Source organism: Schistocerca piceifrons, chromosome 2 (assembly GCF_021461385.2).
Source record: "Schistocerca piceifrons isolate TAMUIC-IGC-003096 chromosome 2, iqSchPice1.1, whole genome shotgun sequence".
NCBI classification, from domain to species: Eukaryota; Metazoa; Arthropoda; class Insecta; order Orthoptera; family Acrididae; genus Schistocerca; species Schistocerca piceifrons.
The window spans coordinates 756,857,167-756,880,776 of NC_060139.1; the positions used below are offsets into that span (position 1 = coordinate 756,857,167).

A 23,610-nucleotide genomic window follows, 5' to 3' on the forward strand; every position below is an offset into this window, starting at 1 on the left:
TCCACTCTGTCACTCATTTCTTTACACACATTAAAAAAAACAATAAATACTAAGAATAAATATTATTGTGGCACAAACCAGGAAGATCACAGTTCATCTTGAAAGACATGAATGTTATGCAGGTGATCACCGTAATCAGTAACTTCACTACCAACAAATGTTTCATGGTGGTTAATTACTTCATCAAATGATAAAATACCATCCTCATTGTCATCAGACTCAGCAAACAGATGGGAAACTTCATCTTCTGCTATCTCCCTAAAACACAAGAAGCATATCAAGTTTTTTTAAGTGTTGAATTTAAATCTAAGGAAACTTTTTCTTATACTGCTTACAAATATAACAATCCAAACCAGTGTTTGAAAGTAGAAAATCCTTTCAGTGGGGACACAACTAGCTACAAGGGAGGGTCAATGACTTAAGTTTGTGGATTTCCGGGAGCATGTAGGTGGGTGTGCAGCGAGTCATGGGGGTGAACAGGGAAATGGATTCAGGGGAGAGGTTCTGGGAAGGGCCTACAGCTCTAAGCAAGCGTTGGAGGTTATATTGGACTTCTGTGATAGGATCCCTCCAGCAGAGTTTACAGGTGGAGGAGTCGCACAATTTGTAGTAGGGACTGCACAGTAGCATTATCTTGTGGAGGCAACAGATGTGCCACAGAGATATGTTTTTGCAGTACCAGGTTTGTGAAGGACAGGGACTGGTGGAATTTGAAAAAGTGGAGCCCACTGTGAAAGGAGTGCATGTCTGCAACTCAACATGTTGCCTTTACAGTGAGTAGCAATCTATCCTTTTCATAATTGTTCGTATCCAAACCTGGACACCCCACTTTTTAATTGCCAGATGCACTATCCAAGCACCTTGCACAGAATGGCTTACCACTAAGGTGTGTGTTCTGAGTGCAGTTAGACATACTTATAATTTATAGTGGATGCATTCTTTACTTCCACTACAGGAATTTTAATTTCCAACCAAACATGTCTTATTTTTAAAAAATGTTTATCTTAATAACCAATGAATTAAGAATTATTGTCCTACTTTTCTTGACGACATCACTAATGTTCCATTACACTAGACTCTCGCTAATCTGGCCGTTCCTGGCACATATGGGTGCCGGATTATTGAGTGTCTGAAATTTATTTTATTCATTTATTTTGTTTTTTATTTATCTTGAAAACATTGGGGATATAGCGTACTGTACTTTATTAAACTGAAGGATACAATTTTGAAACATAAAGGATATACTTTATAAAATCCATAAATATATTAATTCTCAAAGAAAACTTAAGTCCTTGAGTGTATACTGTACATAATTATACAGTCGTATCACTTCCTATGAAACATGTCCCCAATTTTTAACTGTCACAACGATGATACGCGACGGTGGCACGCTTTATCACGCAACCGCTTTACAAGCATTACATTGGTACTGCATGTATCTGGTTGTTGCAGAATGTACTCCAGGAAGACCTCAGCAGCTTCGGCACCAGCAGTGTGAGAAATATTCATGCTCCGCCCCTCGTGGTCTCGCGGTAGCTTTCTCGCTTCCCAAGCACGGGGTCCCGGGTTCGATTCCCGGCGGGATCAGGGATTTTTCCTGCCTCGAGATGACTGGGTGTTGTTGTGTCGTCTTCATAATCATCATTCATCCCCATTACGGTCGGAGGAAGGCAACGGCAAACCACCTCCATTAGGACCTTGCCTAGTAAGGCGGTGCGGGTCTCCCGCATCGTTCCCCTACGCTCTGTAAAGAAGCATGGGACTTCATTTCCATTCTCCTCCTGTGTCCTCTTCTTCATAACTTTCATCATTAATCTCTTGCACACTTATTTCTACATCTGTTAAAGTTTTGTCCGTATCACAGTATCCTCATTCAGCCACTTAGTAACTTCATCATCATCAATTTTTTCTCCTCCTGGAAGGTTGTGGAACATGTCTGTGTACAAAGTATTTGATAATTCCATATCGACTGGCACATTGCCATCGCTCACTACTGGATCCAACTTGGCATCAACGGATGGCCACAATTTTCTCCAGCTCTTCATTATGGTAGCATTCTCCACTTTATCCCCATGCTTCGGCTGCTTGGAAAACATCATCACATATGTTAATTGCTTTCCACACCTTCAGCATAGTCTCAATAGAGTCGTTTTCACTTTCGTTCAACAAGAAGACAAGAAGTGAATGTCGATAATGACGTTTGATTGATTCCGAAATTCCCTGGTCCATGGGCTGAATTAGGGCTTCCACATTGGGTGGGAGAGTGTGCTTGTATACCATCGGACTTTAAGAGAAACATTTGAAGGATAACTGGGAGCAGTGTCAATTATAAGGATAGCTTTCAGTGGAAGCTTTTTCTTCTTTAGCTCTTTTCTCACTGCTGGTACAAACGTTTCATAAACCGCTGAGAGAATATTTTTCTGTCCATCCACGCTTTCTTCTGAGCGCAATACTGCACTGGTAGAGTACTCATGTCAGAGTGCTGAAAACAACGAGGATGTTTAGATTTTGTAGACGTTTGGATTTTCCAATCACCATACGCGGTAGTTTATGACTGCCATTTGCATTACAACACAGCATTAATGTTACGTGCTGTTTCTGTTGCTTGTAACCACAAACTTCCTTCTCATTCTTGTTTTTGAAGGAAGCATCTTTTAAGAGAGTCCTGTCTCATCAGCATTATACAAGACATCGGCAGTTAAATCTTCTTCCTCTATTATCTTCCATATCTTGCTTACAGACTCAGCATCCTTATCATCAGCTGAGCGACTTTCCCCAATGACTGTCAGCTGCCGAATGCCATGTTGTTTTTTCCAGTTTGATAGCCAACCTTCGCTCACTGCAAACAAGTTACTGCCGCCAAGTTGTTTGTTAAATGCAGCTGCTTTTTCCTTTATAATCAGGCCACTGACTGGAATTCCTTTATTGCATTGTTTTATGAACCATCTATAACAGCTACGTCCAGTTTTTCATTCTCACTCTTTCACATAATCTTCCGTTTTCCCAACGCTACCCATTCGACTAGAGTACTGTCGAATAACATCTTTCTGTTTGATGTCATAAATAGTTGCTCGTCCAACAATGAACTCAGCAGCAATGGCTTTCTGCGAAGAACCTCAATTTAACTTATCTAAAATTCCGAGTTTCTGCTTGAGGCCTAGTGTAACGTGTTTCCTTTTAGAAGACATGATTCCGAACTGTAAAGGAAGCTACAATTTCGAATACAGTATATAAAGCATTGTTTAACTAACCATTGTTGAATATGATAATTCATTGTGCACGTGTTTCTGGATGTGCACCAGATTACCGACAGGCTGGACTACTGAGGGCCAGATTAGCGAGAGCCTAGTGTATTTTTACATGATCAGGCTCTTCATTGTGACTTGGACATGTGGTACCCACATATATTGCTTTCAGCTTGAAGGCAAGTGCACATGGAAAAAAAATGTAATGAAGGATGACAATGAGTCTGTGATTTACATTCTGTATTTGTTTCATCCAGTGTGTCTGGATAGTGATGCAGGCCACATAATAAAATTCCCTTGATTTTTAGTTTCTTCAAGAAGCTTAAAGCATGTACACATGAAGCTCATGGGAAACATGCATAGAGATCCTTAGGTTACAACAATTACCACAATTGTGTTACTGTGAGCACCATATCCATAATTTGTAATCACTAACCTTGAGAAGTTTTAAGAAATGGCATCATTTATACATTATTGTATCAAAATACAATTCACTACAGAAAACTTACAAGTAACTAGGAGACAGAATAGCTAGCTAGAATTAAATCAATCTTCTGGGGTAAAATTTCAAGTACTTCCAACAGACATTTGAAAGCAGGGAGAGACAAAAAAACTATCCTAACTTTTTGATCTGTTAGTCCCTTCTGCAGGCAGGAGTGAGAGATGTGTTGTGGAACCTTGGAAAGAAGGGACTGTCATGCAAATCGCATGTTGAAAGGAACTCTCCTGTTGTGAGGACAAGGACACATGAAGATAAAGGGGGAGGTTACGAAGAGAGGAGGACGTTATCAATGATAGTTAATTTGTAAATGCCATACTCTCTTTGTCACCTCTCTATCATTCTTACCTCTCCTTGTCCTCACAATACGTGGTTCGCTCTAAACTTGAGGTCTGATTGGTCCCTAATTACAACCTCCTCCTTCCCCCATGAGAAAGAAGATAGTTCCAAAAGATAGGATAGTTTTTCCTACTTTAACTTTAGCCTCCAAAAAAGTATGTACTGGCCACCCAACTGTCTCTTTGCAACTTTACATGTATACTTTAACATGAATTAACTTGACATGACTAATATCAATATTTTCCAGCAAGTTTGAAAGGTAAATATCTGCTGCTGAGTTCTTAACACATACCTCTTAAATTCATGTGGAATAAACAAAGACATAAAGAAGGAGAAATGCTCATGATAAATATCGTCACTAGAAATGGACGATATTAATGTAACTATTAAAAGAAGATGGTTACCCAGTCAAATCTATCAAGCAAATAGTACACTCCAGACTCAACTCCATTACATCTAATACGGTAGAATTTACACAACTTTTACCTTCCCGCAATCTGCCAATTTTGCCACACTGAGGGACTTGCTTGCATCGAAGATGCAAACAGTTTTACTGTACGTGGAAAGACAACAGAGGTGTATCTTTGGATGGGTCACAATAACATATGGTTCCTGAAGATGAGCCTTTAGGGTAACAGCATAGAAACAATCTAGGTAACTGTCCAATTTGGGCTTGTAACATTAACCATTATAGCTTCGCTATGTTGGTACTGTAAATGGCTCAAAGCACGGGAAAACCACAGCCCCTATATTTTCCAAAGGGTATGCAGCTGTTCTGGATAGTTTAATGATAGCATCCTCTTTGGCAAAACATTCCATAGCTAAAATATTGGACCCACCCAGAGACCAGAATGGGAGACTGAGGACAAGCAAAAAAACTAGTGTTATATGGGCCCAAGCAATGAATCCTAGATCCCTTAATAAGGAAGGTAAGTTGGGGAATTTAAAATGATAAATGGATTTGCTAGAGTTAAATATAATGGAAATTTGTGAAGTACAGTGGTAGAATGAAAAGGTCAATCAACAAAAAATGAAACTGGAGCAACACAGGAGTAGGTTTAATAATGAATAATAAACTAAGAATGTGGGTAAACTCTTATAAGCAGCAAAGTAGATAAGTAACTCTTGCCAAGATAGATGCAAAGCCACCAATTAATACAGTAATACTTATTTATGTGTTTACTAGCTTCAGAGATGAAGAGATTGAAAGAGTTATGATAAGAGATAAAATTACTCAGGTTGGAAATGGACATGAAAAAAGTTGAAGTGTGGAATTCAATAGCAGGAAACAGAAGAGAAGGAGACACAGGAGAACATGGACCGGGGGAAAGGTATATAGAGGGAGCCTCCTGGTATAATTTTATAAAGAGCAGGATTAAATTACTGATAACATTTGGTGGAAATATTGTGGCAGACAGCTGTACATGTGTGGAAGAGACCTGGAAAAAACTGGAAGGTTTCAGAAAGATTATGTAATGACAAGTCAGACATTTGAAAACACTGTTCTAAGCTGCAATTGTTTTGTACCCTTCTTGCATATACACGTGTGTCATGTATTTTTTAGAGACTGCATGAATATATAAGGTGAGGATTTCTTCTCTTATCAAATTAAATATTATATATCTTGCTGTGAATTAATTTGTTTGTCCACATTCCACTTACTGCGTTTCCTTAAAATTATATAAAATACATGTCTTGAAACAGCTGTTGCAGCTGATTGGTGAAGGGTTCAAAAAAAAGACACCTCTGCTGATGCTGCTTAGTATCGCATATAGCCTCATTCGGCTTCCACAACAGCTCGAAGTCTGTTGGGCATTGAGCCCACAACTCGAGTCACATAACTAGGAGATTCAAGTAACTCATTCCAAGCGTCATGAATCACATCAGAAAGCTGTCGGCGAGTCGACAGTGACTGCCCCTTTTCTCGTATTACTCTGACCATTTCTGCCCAAATATTCTCAATGGGATTCATGTCAGCTCATTTAGGTGGCCATTCCATTACAGTAATATTACTATGGTTGTCGAACCACCTCTTAACCACAGTAAACAGTATTTAAGCGCTCTTGGCTTCTGAATTATTTCTACAACAGAGTGATCGCCCCACTACGCACTGTGTGTTCCCTTTTTAACTTATTTCTTTTCTTTACACAGTAAATTAACTGCCGAATAACGACAACAGTGTTTCAACATAAATTGGAATAAACATCCTAGATAATTCAGAGAGTGAGGCAGGGGGAAGGAAAAACCGGGTTTCGAACTCGCAGTGCAAAGTTCCAAAGTCGCTATGGTAGCCGCAGAGCCACCGCTTCAGTTGAATCCTTACCCGCTAAGAGGTATCTACACTATAGCAACAGCGCACTGAAAACTTTGACCGTTGTTTTCTCAGAAGCGGTAGAGTGTAAGCAGATAAGCCGAGACACGTGTTTGCTTATTTTGTCCGCTCTTTCACTGAGCTAAGTTTCAGCAAGATCGGGGTATGACACTTGGCGTGTCCCCTCGTAAGTGGCGTAGGGATTCAGTAGACAGAATGCGTCCACTTTCCTCGACTACTCACTGACATGTTTGGAAACTTTCTTTCTTGTAGTGGCACTTTGCATTATGAGGGCTGGTTTTCCTGATAACGATCTACTAATGGACTTTGCTCCTAATTCACGTTACTGTGTAGTAGACCTACTGCGACTCCTTAAACCGGAAATGTTTGTTTATTTGGATACCCAGCTTCTTAGTTGCTACATTTCGCTGTAATATTTTCCTTTGTTTCAAAACGGCAAGTTAAGATGACCACTGCAACTTGGTAACATCAGTAACAATTTAATACTTTGAAACAGTTATGTGTGGTGTACGAGGAGTGTACTCTGTTGAATGAGGAATACATTAAACACGAAAGCTGCGTCCAATAACAATAATTAACTTTCGGTTACATGACAAAACACAAGTCGAAGCACTGTCAGTTCATCTCAGTATCCAGTAAAACTTAAACTGGAACGATCGAAAACATACTTTTGAGGGGAAGGCAAACGAATGACTGCGTTTTTTTGGCCGCACACTAAGAATACGCAACAGGCCAACTAAAAACACTGTCTACACTACGTTTGTCCGTCCACTGCTATAATATCCTTGACAGACGTGATTGACTGTGCACGCAAAACCGTCCAAGGAACGGTAGTACGATTTGTAATGTCACGAAATAGGGGAGAGAGGGTCCCAGATGTGATAATCGAGTTGGGGTAACATTCATGAAAACAAAAGCGTTTTTCGTTGTCGCGAGATCTTTTCACGAAATTTCAATCACCAACATCTGTTCTGAATGCCAAAACATTATTTGCTCGGGAACTTACACAGGAAGAAACCATAGTAATAATGTAATTCAAGGCTCGCAAGAAAAGATTTAAGTGGTCCTTTTTCCCCGCACACTGTTAATGAGTGGGACGGTAGAGAAACAGTCTGAACCTTCTGCCAGGCACGTAAGTCTGGATTGCAAAGAAATCCTGTTGATGTAGTCATGTAGATGTAACAACGAAATTATGTTGTAATTGCTACATGTGACTTTCATTTGATTTGAACATCGAAGTTGTTTGCTGTTTATTTACTTTTTGTTCATTAGTTTCAGCCATATACGAACACCTAGGTGCGTTAAATTGGTATTGAAATAAAGTGTCGTGCATGGACCAATAACAATAAGTTCTTACCTACTTGTTATGGTACTGCTGTATCTGCCAGCGTCTTCAGAAGTGGATATCGCATACGACGTTCCTAGGGTGTTTATAAATGGATATTGCAGACGACTTCGAACAAAGTTTGAATGTAGCTTCGTAAAAGTTTCGTGATCAAACGATCTGAGTTGATGGCGAATACAGTTTATCCTCACTAGACAGTATATATTACCATTATACATGAGGTTCCAGGCGCTTCAATCACGAACCGCACGGCTGCTTCAGTCGCAGGTTGGAATCCTACCACGGGCATAGATGTCTGTGATGTCCTTAGGCTAGCTAGGTCTAAGTAGTTCTAGGTCTAGGGGGACTGATAACCTAAGCATTTTGGTCGCATAGTTCTTAGAGTCATTTTTTGACCTTTCGCGTAAATTTTCTTTACATAAACGGCCATATCTTTAGATTGCGTTGACATAGAAGCTCACTTTTTTACACCACCAAGGGACCGTATACCGCAGGAAGTGCGAAACATTTCCGCCTATTATGTATACCCGTACTCGAGGTAAACAGGTTTTAAGGGTTGGGTAGACCGATAGACGGTCAAGAAAGCGAGACTAGTAGGGTTCCATTTTTACCGGTTTAGGTGACGAAATCCTAACAACGAAAACAGCTACGACAGCTACTGAAGATGAGGGCCGCATAAATAACACCCCCTACTCTTTATTCGAAATGTTCTAGTTGCAGTCGATACATCAGCATATTAATCGTAGCTACACTTTTGATCCAAATCACGTTTACAGGAATGCAAATCGAATCCATTTGCCTATACACGTGGTAATTCACATCCCAGTATTAATGCCACCGTGTTTTAGAAGTGCGAACATTCCCATTGCTAGCTAGCATAAGAAACACTTCAGCTAATGAACGTTTTCTGGCTGTGGCGAGACTAGTGGAGAATTCGAAACAGTGTAGAATACGTTTGGCAGCTATGTAGCCATTTATTTCATGGGGTGGTGCAGAATTATCCTGCTAAATTTACTCTCTAATGCCAGTATTTTGTTATTTCGATAAACATCCCGAATGATTGTCACATAAGCAGTGACATAAAGGAAGAAAATTCATGTTTTTGAGTCCAGAAAGCTCTATGCAACAGAAACTGCAGATCATTTTGCCATTTTCATTGCGAAACTGCCGGCTTATTCATGTCTGGGGTAATAATAGAGGGCTGTTTGCCTGGGTTGTCTGCTAGCGTTGTGAAAGGAAGGTCTGGTTTGTTTTCGGTTCTAATCTCGATGGAGGCAGGTAGAATATCAGTAAAGCAATTTTAAGAAATTCTCGTGCCCCCAATACGTTTTATCGCTACCTTTATTCTGTTCTGACACCCTGTGGATGTCAATATGACGCTCTTGTAGAATTTCATACATGTTACTGCCTACTTTTTCCACTTCTGTCAATAATGGAATTGACTTAGGCGTGGCACTGAATGATGTTTAACTGAATATTGTTATGAATCTTCACGCATTGCTAAATTTGCACACTTTCATGGTAGGTCAGCAACGGTAATCCAGTATGACTGGTCTGCACGTTGACACAGACCATTTCGTGGCCAAATGCAGATAATATTTTGCTAATTCGTAACGATCTGGGGTTCTTTGTCCTACTAAAACAGTTATGTTATCTCGATAAGTTGAAATTCATTTTTTTGGTACAGTTCATACCAATTAGCGCTTCTTTTTTCAGTTCTGTCTTATATTTATGTGTTGTATTTAACACACTAATCAGCATTAATATAGTCTTACAAATTATTGAAAACAGCCTAAAAAAGTTCAGATAGTTTGTCAATTTCACGCCTGTGCATAGTATGTTGGTAGCACTTCGTCGCCTTGCCTGTTATGCTGTGTAGCAGACTTTAAAGCCGTGCGGATCAGCATAACGAAAAGGCGAGGGATCTCGCTCGTTTTGTCCACGACTGTACATTCCAGACAAATCAGTTTGTCTGTTGTGGACTGGAATGCCAGAAAGCCACTTTGAAACCGATACATGTTCTCCAGCTTCCAGGCAACAACACAGTTGTATGACCATTCTTTCGAATAATTTGTACAGCCCATTTGTAAGAGATTGATGGATAATTAGTAAAAATCTGAGTGTCTTTTTCCCAGTTTCAAGGTAGGAATAATAATATCCTCTCATCACTGGGAGGGAAAGGGGCTGTGTCTCTACATTCTGCTTAAGAGCTGCAGATCCCCCATTCACTAAATGGAACAGTGCGCCATTCAAAGCCTTGTACATGGAAAGATGGAGTTTCACTCCACCAAATGTTTCTGGATCAGAAAATTAAGGTGGTAGTCAATGCATGTGGGTATACTGGTGATGTGCACGAAACATTCAACACTGATCAGTACAAACACTGCCCCTGACATACATACCAGGAACTCCTGGGATGAGAGGAGGTTGGGGGCCAAATGCAGGATAGTTCAGTCCATACATACAGTCTGTAGCCTGTCAGATGGTACACACCAAACCTAACACCCACACTTTCTCTTCTTCATTAAAAACAGAGCCTTTGCTCAAATTCTCTTGGATGCTATTAAATGTTCCATAGAGGATGGTGCTTGTGGTGTTTAAAGTGCCTCTCTCCCACAGCTGCAGCTATTTTTTCAGAGCACTATGGCACCGATATCACTCGGGAAGAGCCTAAAAATAGGGTATCACTGTTTCCACAGTGTGCATAACCATGTCAACAGTATCCTGTATCACTCCTTTGGTATCCTCCTCGTTATGGGCCACGAAAGTTGCTTTGGAGATAACAGCCTTGTATCTGGCTTTTCATATTGACCAATGTGGTTATATTGACCAATGTGGTCCATGTTTCATTGTACAATAGGTTAAGAAAGAGGTAGTGATAGTAAAATGTTACAGAGATTTGCCGAAAACATACCACAAGATTAAAGATGAGATGTTCAGGCTGCAGCCCTTCTAGAATGTGGTATGGAAGCTCCACAAGGGATTGTGGGCACTGAAGTTTGCCAGGAGGAAGGTCAGAGGTAGGTGTTCCACCAGATGGTGATATCGTGTAGGTTTATCTGGGTAAACAGATACTAGATACTGTTACCCTAACTGACAGGTGGACATGAATAGCCACTGCTTCTAACACAGCGATTAGTAGCAAATGCTCAGGAAAAGCATGCAGACTCCTCTAAATGCTGTCTTAGTGTTAACTCTATTAGTACAGTAGGATTTGTAATTTGTATGGGTAAGGAGTTATGTTTCTGAGAACAGTGTCTCCTGAAGCGTGACGCCAATTGCAAAGTAGTCATTAACTGATGGCGTTCAGCCAGTGATGGTGGTACCAGAAACATCAGACTGGGTTCTGAGAAGGCAGCAATGGGGAAATGGAAATACAAGTTACTTTGCTGCTGAGTCGCACTCCACCTGAATGTGCTGTTCTTCATTTGTATACACAGGCTCGACCTCTCATGGAACAGGGAGCAGATAGACCAGAGCAGCACAATATAGTTTAACTTTAGATATATTATTCTTGTCCCTATGAGGTTTCAGTATCTGTGGGGGTTTTCCTGTCGACTTCTGGGGCAGAGGAGGACTGTTCTTTTCTACAACCCACAACCTATGTTCTGTTGGTCACTGGTTGGTGTAGACTGCTGGTCTGTTTCGTCCTGGAAGGAGGGCACCTCAGTAGGATGCCGGGAGAGGGCACCAATGGGGCGATTACCACCGGTGTTGTGCGTGTGGGGGTCGAGGGAGCCAGTGTACCCTCGCACACCTGAAAAATAGGTAATGACCTGTGACTAGGGCCAGGGGTTGGTGTTTGAGATCTTATCACACTAGGACTGAATTTTGACACAATGTTTGCGATTTTGCCATCATATCAATTAGGTGGAGTTGTTCAGACTTTTCCTTGGAGTCTTGATAAAACAGGCAGTCAAGTTTTTATATTCTTGGATTTTCTTCTCTACATTGAAAATTGAACACATTGGCAAACAAGGGGGGTGGTGTTCTGGGGAGTTTACACATACAGAGGACAGTTCGCAAAAGCTCCCCTCGTGCGTTATCATACTGGATGTCCCACAAGCAGCCTCATTAGTACAGCAGTAGGAAAATAAAGTCTTCATATCACACCTATAAACTATGACTAATGTTCTCTGTAAAACATTTCCATCGAAGGTTATGATGACAGCTCCAGTGCCCATGTTACTATCTTTAGATCCTCTCTGGACGCAATGAACAAAATTGACTCCATACCACTCTTGGTTAGTGGGTAATTCTTCATCTGTAGTGTGAGTCCCAATGGTAGATGATGACACTTTGTATCCTACTGAGTCTGTTAGGAGAGATGGTAACAGGTATTTCCCCAAATTATAGCACACCCCTAAATACTGAGTCTGTTAGGAGAGATGGTAACAGGTATTTCCCCGAATTATAGCACACCCCTGAAGTGCTGGCAATAGATTGGCATTCAATATTTGGTCAATGAAGACCCATTTTTCATTGTCTCTATAGCAGGACATCTCTGAACTGATCCTAAATATTTTCAACTAAAACCAGTGGCTTTGTTGTTGCGAACAATTCTCATTCAGTTCTCGAGCATACCAAGAACTGGGCAAACTGTCAACCTCCTTGTCTCCTCACCCGACTCTTGTCCAACAGCATGACGAGACCGAAATACCATGGGGTTGTAAGCGTCTGTATTAAAATCTTACTTTCTACCCACCAAGACAGCCGTCCTAGCACAGCCAATGATTTGGGCGAGTTTGATCCATTTCACTGCAGATCATCCGCCCTCGTGCCACCCACTCCCACCACAGCAAAGGGTACCTGGGGTAATAACCGTTATCCAGAGTCTGCTGCATTGTCCACTGTCAGAGGGGATACAACCCCCCCCCCCCCCCCCCCCCTCCCCCTCCTGACCACTCCCAATGGACTGGCTACCACACTGAATTTTGGGTTCAAACATTTGCAGAGGATCACAGCACGTGGTGGATAGATTAGGCACCAGGCAAGGTGTCCTTCCCCAAATGGCCCACACTTCTGTGAGATTAAGAAAAGTGGAGGTGGAACACTAAAATGGGACTGTAAGTAACTATGCACAAAAATTTTGAAGGGAATGTTGTGAAATGAGCTAAAACTGGCACGTGTTCAAATAATGGCCGAAGTCGTCACTGTAAAAGTTTCACTGGTGCAAGACGTCCTTTAGTCACCTCTTACAAAGGTTATTAATAACTGCACGCCCTTTCTAGCTGCCAATACCAGAAGTGGGAAACATTACTATATTTTTGCAATCCACCTGTCTGCCATTTTTAGGGGAGACACTACTGCTGCAGAGTCCCGAAAACTGATACCAGGGCTATAAACCATTCTACTATATAGCCCCACGTGCATACATTGCAGTTTTATGCACTGCTCACCACAGATGCTGCTCCCCAAGACTGTGCTGCTGTCTACAGTAGAACAACAGCACCAACAATGAATCACAATCAAAACATATTTACACTGTTGACTGGAATGTTCTCTTTGAAATTCTGAAGATGGCAGGGATAAAATACAGATGGCAAAATGTTATCTACAGCTTTTACAGACTGCTGTAGTAAGGATCAAGGGACATGCATGGGGGCAGTGGTTGAAAAGGATGTGAGTGAATGCTGAAGCTTATCCCTGACGTTATCCAACTGCACATGGAGTAAGCACTATAGGAAAGTGAGGAGAAACCTGGAAATGCAATTACAGTCAGGAGAGAAGAAATAAAAACCTTAATGACATTGTAATTCTGTCAGAGACAGCAAGGGACTTTGAAGAGGATATGAACAACATGGACTACATTTTTCGAAAATGTGTTATAATTATTAATTAAAGTAAGAAATGGTACTGGAAGGTAGATGAATTAAAGCAGGCAATACTAAAGGAATGAAATCATGAAACAAAAACACTAAAAGTAGGAGATGAGTTTTACTCATTGGGCAGCAAAAGAACTGGCGATTGCCAAAGCAGAGGGGGGACAAAATGCAAATTGGCGAAAATGAATTTCAGACAACGTCTGGACCAAAAACATACTAGAAAATCCCACACAGAACGTTTTTCTTAACGATATATTTTTGTGGTTATGATTAATTTTGGTATTATTATTTGTATCATTTATAGTAATTTGTTTGTTTGATATCATCTGATAACTTTAAACATTTTAAAAATATTCCTCTTTTTTACAATTTAATTTCCAGTATAATTACATTGCCTGTATCTCCAAATGTAGAGCGAGTATAGCAAAAACATTTCTTTCTTACTCAGCAGACGAAAATTACCTGAAATTGATTAATACACCAGATGCCACAGAATCGGTGTTACCCTGTGTTATCTATATAAATAAATATGTGAATGTTCGTTTCTTTGAAATCTTAAGTCTCTGAAAGTTCTTCATCGACTGTTTGGTATTTTGACACAATGTTGCATTCAAACATGCACATATTTTCATATACCTACTGGAGGACTATATGTTGAAAGTAAACATAAATATATATATATATAAATAATACAATGGCCAAAATGAATTTTGTATATTGCCAAAACTTGCAAAATAAACATTGTGATCCAGAAGTACGTTTCAGTATCAATACGTTGGTTTGTTTATAATAAGGCTGTACATGCCGCCAAGAAGAAAAATTCCCAGATGAAAATACAGGATGTCCAAGAAGTCTTTCCCTGATTACATAAATTGGTAACGCAGGCTAGAAGTAAGATACAAATATGAAACTTGTGTCGAATTGTTTACAACTATCAAATTTTTTTTCTGTTTTAGGTTCGCAGTATGTAAGTAGTGGATGAGGTGCAGTGCCCAAGAAGCCATGTTAACCAATCAGTAGAAGGCACAGTGTGTCCTGTGGTACCATGAAACACGATCACCAGCCACAGTGCAGACACACTTCCAGACAACATTTGGAAGGAATCCACCTGATGTCAAGAGCATTAAAGCCTGGTATGAGAAGTTCAAGAACACAGAATCGGTTGCTGACCTTCTGAGGTCTGGTCAACCAAGAACCTCAGCAGACAGGGTGGAAGCTGTAAGGCAGTCTTTTCTGCCAAGTCCGAAGAAATCGGTGCGCAGGGCCTCACATGAATTACAGATGCAAAAAGCTCTCTGCATGACATTTTATACAAACATTTATTGTTTCGTGCATACAAAGTACAAACCATTCAGGCCTTGTTGCCCAATGACAGTACACGTCGATATGACTTTGCAGTCGAAATGCTATCACATATTGAGGACGATGATAGTTATCTCAGACGAATTGCCTTTTCTGATGAAGCGACTTTTTTTGTCACTGGAGTAGTGAATTGCCATAATGTGCGCATTTGGGGCTCACAACCCCCTGGCGAGGTCATGGAGTGCACCAGAGGCAGTCCAAAGGCGAATGTTTGGTGCGCGCTATTGCACGATAGAATTATCGGGCCATTCTTCTTCGCCGAGGCTACCATCACATCTGCAGTGTCTGTGGACATGTTGCAACTGTATGCTGTTCCTCAGCTGCTTCATGTCTTGTTTCACCAAGACTGTGCACCGCCTCATTGGGGTTTGGACGCCCGTGCCTATCTCGATATGACCTTTCCTGGGCGATGGATTGGTCGTGATGGGCCACGGAAATTTAATATCGCCTACATGTGCTACGTGATACCAAGGGTGCTCATGTGGAAGTTTACTGATGTGTGAAAAAAAACTTTGGTAGTTTGTAAACAATTAGACACCAGTTTCATATTTGTATCTTACTTCTAGCCCAAGTTATCAATTTATGTAATCAGGGAAAGACTTTTCAGACACCCTGTACACTTTCTCTGTGTTAAGTGACATACTTTCCCTTTTAACTCTAAAACTTACCAATCCTTTGAATGGTAAAGGTTTTATAGACCTGCGTACACATTTTGGGAAGATATTTGGTGCACAGCAACATGTACGCCGAGTATTTTTGTATTACTAAAGAATAAATATGAATTCCACCAAACACAGCACATTTGTTTCCCAAGGAATGAAATCGCTATTGCAACAAACTTCTGTCAGCAAATCATAGCTCAGGTCACGTGATTTCACGTCAATTACAGTAGATATTCAGAGCATGGAACATATGATATCAGCAACCTCACCGTTCAGCAGTAAAAACACACAAAAAGGAAAAGTTCAGAGTTTAAATTAATATGCAAATAGTATAGCTACAAGAACATCTAAGTTTTCACATACAATATTTGTCGTTTTTTGTGTGTGTTGCCCTTTAAGATGTGCCAGGATAATTTTAAATAATGACAGATGGCTGGTCTTCTGGACACAACATTCTCAACATAACAATTCATCTTACGTAAAAGGAAATTTACTTTAAAAGTAACGCTTCTCAAACCACCATTCACAATATTTCCTCACAACCTGTTAGAAATAGGTTCGTTTGTGCAATTGCCAGAGCATGCCAGAAAACAGGCGTAACTGTGCATGCGCAGCTACAATGACATAGGAAGCCCATGCCTTTTGAAGTGAACCAGTCAGCGAACCATTTTCGTACATTTTTATGCAAACTGAAGCATTGTTCAGCGAGACTGTGTCCCAGTGATTCAAACAGATGATAATTGGACAGAGCCAAGTATGGAGAACAAGCCGCACATCCTAGTATTTCCCAACTGAACACCTTGATCATTTTGCTGTGTGTCATGGGGCATTATCATGGAGCAATGTGACTGTGTTGCCTTTTTCCATATTCCGGTCATTTTTTTTTCATAAGGCTCGATTTAAATCAATCATCTGCTGTTGGTAGCAATCAGTGTTAATGGTTTCAGCACATTTTAGCAGCTCATAATAATGACACCCTTCTGATCCCACCAAACCCAGAGCATTGTCTTCTTTTCAAAGCAATTTCGTCTTGCAGTGGATGTTGATGGTTTGCCTGGATTCACCCATGATTTATGACAGTTAGGACTCAAAATATATCCATTTTTCATCACCAGTAGCTATTCGACAGAGAAACAACCTCCTTTTTTATCTGGTGAGCAGCATTTCATAAGTAGTCTTTCAATGTGCTTGCTGTCGTATTCAGTTCATGCAGAACCCACTTTCTCCACCTTTCCTATAGCTCTCAACCTTAGAGACACAGCTTTCTGCATCACTGCATGACATTCAATTATTCTGCGAATTTGAGTATCATCTTCATCCAACAAAGCCTGCAATTCGTTATCTTTGAACTTTTTCGGTGGTTTCCCACACTCATCATTTCTCACGCCAAAATCACCACTCTAAACACTGTGTTTTCCCAAGAGAATGTTCGCCGAAAGCTTCAAAAGCATTCAATGCGACTCTGCAGCAGTTTTCTTCTAATGATAATAGAAAACCAATGTTATCTGCAAATCATAGTTCGTAGGTACAAAACTAAGCAAGTTTACGGGTTGAAAGAGATAAAGATGTATGGACTTGGGTTACTGTGTGTTGACATTCATCGTCAGCTGTTACAGGTAGCAGATGGCGCTGCAGACACGGTCTCGTGTGCCCTACACAGATGGATGGCACCACCTATAGGGAAATTCTGGTTTCAAATTTCTACGCCTGATAAGTGATGTAACTGATGTCTAACTAACAAGTTTAGATTATACTGTCAAGCCTAGAGGAAGTACCAGCCTAGTATTGAAGCACATCTTGTGATCGAAAAACAATGTCTCTTGGATGGCTGATACGTAAAACTATGAAGCTTTTCAGTGTGGTTTTCAGGAAATCAGTTTTGCTGGAGAAGCAGTACTCTATTATCTCATGTTTAGTTCTTTATTATGGCACAATGTCATACATGTCGGAATATGAAAATGTGCGCTTGAAATTCTGTGAAGAGTTTACACTAGCATGTAGTGTGGAATGAAACACTTCATTTCAAATAAATTGACTGCCTCTGTGGAAAAGATTAATAAAAGCCAAATTTCTTTAGCAAACCAACAAAAATAACTTCATTGTTCTGCAAAGTGATCAATGCTCGATTGCAAATAACGTGGAAATAAAATAAAATCTGTAATTATGTGAAGATTTTAATTCATTTGATAGCTCCAGGCCACACAAATCCATTTTGTTTCATCTGGCATGAGCACTGTAATTGAAGAGAGCTGCAAAAATCACAAAACATACATGAGGATCACGTAGAAATTACTCCCCATTACAATTTGGACTGCTTTATGCATGCACAAATCTGGCAGCCTGGGCACACCAGAAAAATTTTTCAGGGTAGCATCTGGCTGCCTGCAACTACTGCTTATACAGCTAACAGCCATACCTGAAATAAGGAGAAGGTACTGCTCGTATGCAACTTCAGCCCTGCACATACACATGTGCCAATTGGCAACTGCTCAAACAAGACTAATTTGAATAGTTGTGACGTCACGCTCACTGAAAGCAGTTTGTTGTTACAAAGTATTGCACAGTCTTCATCCCAAAGCCTCTGGTACTTCTGCTGTCATAGATGCCTGAATATGCACTGTGTTCTGTTGTTGTAAATGGTGCATTTTCTTTGCAACCTATGTTTTATATTGGTGTTTTTCTCTCATTTATGTTTCATTGCTGCAGTATTATTCTGTAGTAGTGGGCAAAAGTAAAATTCTTTGTTAAAGTATCAGTTCTTACCAGAGAAAATTACAAAAATTTAACAGGAAAATAAAACAATCAAAGATTCACAGAAGTATAAGAAAAAAAATAGATTTTTCCCAGATGAAAAAATTCCTTGGCTTTTCCCAGGCTTCCTGGTTGTCCCAGGGCGTACATGCCCTGGTAATATAATTCAAACAGAAATAGTCCATGTTTCTACCATGAGGGGGCAATATAAGCAGTCTAGGGGAGACTGTGTCACCTATAAACACCGCAGTACTTGTGCTGCGTGTCATTACGAGAGTTTTGTTGCTTCAGTGGGGTTTGGAGAACAACGCATAATCAGAGGCTCCATATAGTTACTATAATGAAATAGGGAATGTTGCATGTGGAAGTCACAGCAACTGTTGCTGTGAGTAAAAGTTATATCTTTAAAATCTGTAACAAGTTTCTAGAGGCATGATCAGTTGAAGGTTTTCATGTAAGAAAAACTAAAGGTGTGCAGGACTGAAATCTCTGCATAACAGCAAGCAGAAATCCTCAACACAATGTTAAATGTCAGTGGTAGCAATTCCAAACAGCTACAGGAGTGCAGGTGTCAATACAGACAATACAAAAGAGGCTCAATGGGCAAGGATTATGAGCCGGAAGACCTCTTAGAACACCTCCTCTAAATTGTGTTCAGAGAGCAGCTCATGTCACACAGACATGAAACCACTCTTTGTAAACTATAGTCGAGTCAGCATAAGTTGATGCCTGATGGTTGCAGTGGGGTGACCACAACAGTACCGCACGCCTATCTCAACCAATAACATAAAGCAATTTGGTGCACATTTCTACAGCAGCATTTCAGTGTTTTCATAGCTCTGTAGGTGGCTACTGTTTTCCCCTGAAGCCATTAGCACTTCACTGCCGAAAACTGGCAACAGTGGTGCAAGCTGTCAGGGATATACTTACACCATCTCAACTATAGGCACCTATGGAACACAATGATACTTTATGATGAGAAGTCTTCACCTCTCACAATACTACTATTCATTTGCGTAGGCAATGAGGACAACATTTACACCCTAACTTTATGGTAGACCGCCGCAGCTATGATAGCAGGGCATTTAAACCATTAGACAAATTGTTTCTCCCATATATAATTTTCAACAAAAATTTTATACACAACGTGTTGCTTTGTTTTCTTCTTCTTCGCAGTCAGTTTCAATAGAGTACAAAAGTTGTACTTATAGCTTACTAGCATGGAATCTGTATCATCTGAAAGTTTGTAACCCCACGCATTTGCAGATTAAAAATATGTAAAGTCTTATCACTGGTGCCACTATCCTCACAGATCCAGCAGCTGATGAGACCTCTCCCATAACGCTGTAAATGATGATCCCATTCATTCTGAGCAATTTCCACTTCCCAATCAAAGTTTTGTTTGCAACAATGATAAACAAGGGTAAAGGGCAGAAGGGGGGGGGGGAGGGGGAGATGGTAGTGACAGAGGGTAGGAGATGATGCACTAAGAGAAGGGGCAGGAGGAGATTTGGTCATATATCCAATTCCCATACATATTTAGCAATTGCAAAGCACTAGTTAAAGAAAGTAATACCTTCTGCTTCTATCTCTTTAGAACTTATCCTGCTGTGACAGTGTCGACTAATGACAGACAGGTATTCATGCAAGATTTACTAATTATGTTGTTTTAAATCTGCAGCAGGATGCCCTTGTTGTCTTTCCAATCTTCAGTCACTTCTAAAGAGAAAAGTCATGGGTGCCATCTTTCTGAATCATGTGAACTCTTGTTCTGTGTATATTGTATAGTATTTCTGGGTGGTGGTGGTGGTGGTGGTGGTGGTGGTGGTGGTAAGAAATTAGACCAGCAGTTGCCTAAATATGAGTGAGTGACAAAATAAAACACCAAAGTTGGCTGGTGTAAGAGACAAATCGATATGTTGTGCCGATTCAATACAGGTCTTAAGCTAGTGCGCAGAGAATTCAGCAGTATGCAGGTCATAATGACATTTCCTTCTTGAACAAGGCAATAACAGGGAAAGACGACTATTTCTCCTGGCAAGTGTTGTGAAGTGTCCAATTCAGGAGTTACTGTACACAAATTTAGAACTGGTAGAACAGAAAACAGCAAAAGAGCAACACAAAACTGCCCTGTACTTCAGTAAATACAATGTGTAATTAAATATTAGGTAATATATGTTTATCATTAGGTTCATACTCATCGCTGGGAACAACCCAAGAGAGAATTTCAGCAGAGTTAAGTTTTCCATCAGAATCTTTGTCATAGTCATGATCAAATTTTTCTTTCTCTACCATAAGCCACTCCTTGTCTTCATGCCGAGCTGAAAAGAAAAGAAATAAAGAATAAACAGTACGCTTTACAATTTTAGAATAATTACCATATCACAACACAGTGCGAAGTAACCTATCATTTTTAATAGGAAAACATATGAAAGAACAGATGTTAAACAAGTACTAAAATTAATACTGAGCTTCGAAGTGTTTAGCCGAGTTGTTGTTTCACTGTCCTGAATAATACTCCAATGACCAATCCAACTGTTCAAAATACAGCGCAGAAAATGGAAACCAACTACTCAGCGGAATACCCACAAGCTCACTATTAATCCATCACACAGAGAATACTTGTAGATCACAAGTACTAAAATGTTTATAACAATTTAATTCATTAGGTCATAACAGCAATTAGAAGCACTGCTATATGGAATCTCAGAAATTGCATGCAAAGCTAGACAGATCTTCTATTGGCTAAATTACCAATCACATTATATGAAAGTTCATTTTTATTAGTATTTTCTCCAACAGGGGATTTCTCCTATTCCCCTCCCTGTACCATTACAGAGAAAAGGGAAGAGAAAATTTTTTTTGAAGAGTTAAAGGTGGGCAGGTACTGACAATATGTAAAAAATGTTAGAAGAAACATTCCTGGGAGTATTAGGAAAAGGTTGTAGTACCATTAAAATGGCAAAACTGCAGTACAAATAAACAAAGTTTTAATTAGTTGCACGAAATTCAAGTTTCTCACCTTTTTCGCCAACAAACTCTTTGAAGTCTATGAAGCCATCACCATCTGTATCCTTTTCACTCAATGTTTGTTTCAATATGAGTGGTAACATATCAGGATGATCTTCAGGATGGCTGAACCTTACAAACTCTGATTTGTCTAAAGCTCCATCTTTGTTTTTATCTGCAGCTTCAAAAATCATCTTATCCTCCTTTATTATCTGTTTAATAAGACATGTGTATAAGGAGCTTATTCACACAAACTTCACAGCAAAAAATGGTTCTACATCTGTCTTCTGTCCCACACTTGTATTACAAATCTACCACAGCATTTCAAAGTATAACGAACACAAGTTTTGTGGGATAGTTTTCTAGGAAAAATATCGCACAAATAATAACCCCATTTCACAAAAGTCTACTTATAAAACAAAGAACATGTGCATAAGCTTGATTCTCAAGCTTCTCGGCCTGTAATATAAGTACTCTTTAAATACTCTGTCTGCCATTATCATGTTACTTTACAAACCACGAGAACGGGGACTGTGTATGCCATGCAAGGCACATCATTTTTAAAATAAATCCAAATTGCAACTATGTTCTTTGAGTTTAGCAATTTGTTATGAAATATGGGTTTTAAAATCAATATCTGATCTGAGCATGATGATCCCTTTCTAAATCCACCTTGCTGTTCATTCAAAAGAATAAATGTGCTGACTACATTTTTGCCAGAGACTGCATCACCAAACATGTAAATCATCTGGTTTCCTAAAATCAAACAGATACAATAATTGGATATGGGATAGTAGTATGGACCGAACCCAGGTCAAAGACTGAGCAGTCTTGTGCAATATCATCAACGCAATGAGAAAAACTGACACCAATTTGGCATGCTGCTTGAATCTGCACATGAAACAACCTAATTGGCTAACTTCATTGCTAATTAAATTGGGGATGGTACACTGCATCATATTTTTTGATTAATACTAAGCGCCAAACCTGTAAAATTTACGGGCCTAGGATTGGGCGAAAATCATCAGACCTGTAAAATTTACGGGCCGCTACATTTAATTTAATGCAAAACATTGCAACATTATTTCTACAGGTTTGGCCAGTGTTATACGTTTTACAGATGTTTAGTAACAAAATGCGTCCATAGATGGCACAGCGGTGTTGTTTACAGTGGCGTAATTCATGTCAAAACTTATCTTTGCATTCTCATTTTTCCTTACGTCATCGTGTTGTTTCATGTTTGTAATAATGTCCCACCAGGGTTTATCAGACACAGAAATCACGGATTTGATCAATGATAGAGCCACTCTGGATAATGTAGAGAGTGATTCTTAATACAATGGTGTGTACATACTCCCGAATTTACAACGGCATATCACTGCTCGTAATTGGGCAATACTCACATTTCTGCTGAACGTGTCTTCTGTAAGAGATATATGTAGTTACATGTAATGTGATATTCCTTTTAGAGAGTGACATTGACGACAGCTTGTCTTCAGATGCAAATGAGAATGATGATGATGGTGTTACTGCAAATCCAGTGACTGTGCCATATCCAACATATCTAAAAGATATTGACTGGATTGAATTTGACAACTACCGACCTCTTCCTGTCAACACTACACCCAGGCAGATTCTAGTGAATAGTGATGACTCAAGTTCTGTACTGGGTTGCAGTAAAGTGTTCCTTACTAACAGTTACGTACAAGAACTCAAGATACAGGCAAATTTGTATGCATCAAAAACAATCCAGAAGAAAAGAAGAGGAAATAATATGAAGCCTAATTCAGTTTTGAGTTCCTGGAAGCCAGCAACTACAAGTGAGATGAGGCATTTCTTGGGTATGCTTTTCCACATGTGTATTTCAAGAAAGCCAAAAATTGTGGACCACTGGAACACTAACCCTGTTCTTAGTTGTAACTTCTGTCCTCAAGTTATGAGTTGTTTGCGTTTTACTCAGATAGTGTCGTGGTTGCATCTTGTAGACACTTCTAAACATTAAAAAAACCAGGTAAAGATGGATTTCACCCACTTCATAAAGTTTTACCTTATTAAAAGAATTTGAAGGAGCGACGTATCCAGGCATATCGACCCTCAGAAAAACTGACAAATTGATGAAGGAATACGCCCATTGCAAGGTCAAGTGAGCTTCTGCATTTACATGCAAAGTAAGCCTCATAAGTATGGACTGAAGGTTTATGCTGCTGCTGAAGCCAATAGGGGCTATGTTGTTAACTATAA

General features: G+C 39.8%; 1 protein-coding gene across 1 annotated transcript in view; it reads right to left on the minus strand.

The window, feature by feature from the left end:
- LOC124774900 (reticulocalbin-2) overlaps positions 1–23,610 on the minus strand; it is a 44,711-nt gene continuing 21,101 nt past the window's right edge. Inside the window, exons 4-6 of the mRNA XM_047249559.1 lie at positions 21,383–21,581; positions 20,558–20,681; positions 1–258 (exon numbers count right to left, since the gene is read on the minus strand). Coding sequence (XP_047105515.1) covers positions 87–258; positions 20,558–20,681; positions 21,383–21,581 — 495 coding nt within the window. The 3' untranslated portion in view covers positions 1–86. The remainder of the gene's footprint in view (positions 259–20,557; positions 20,682–21,382; positions 21,582–23,610) is intronic.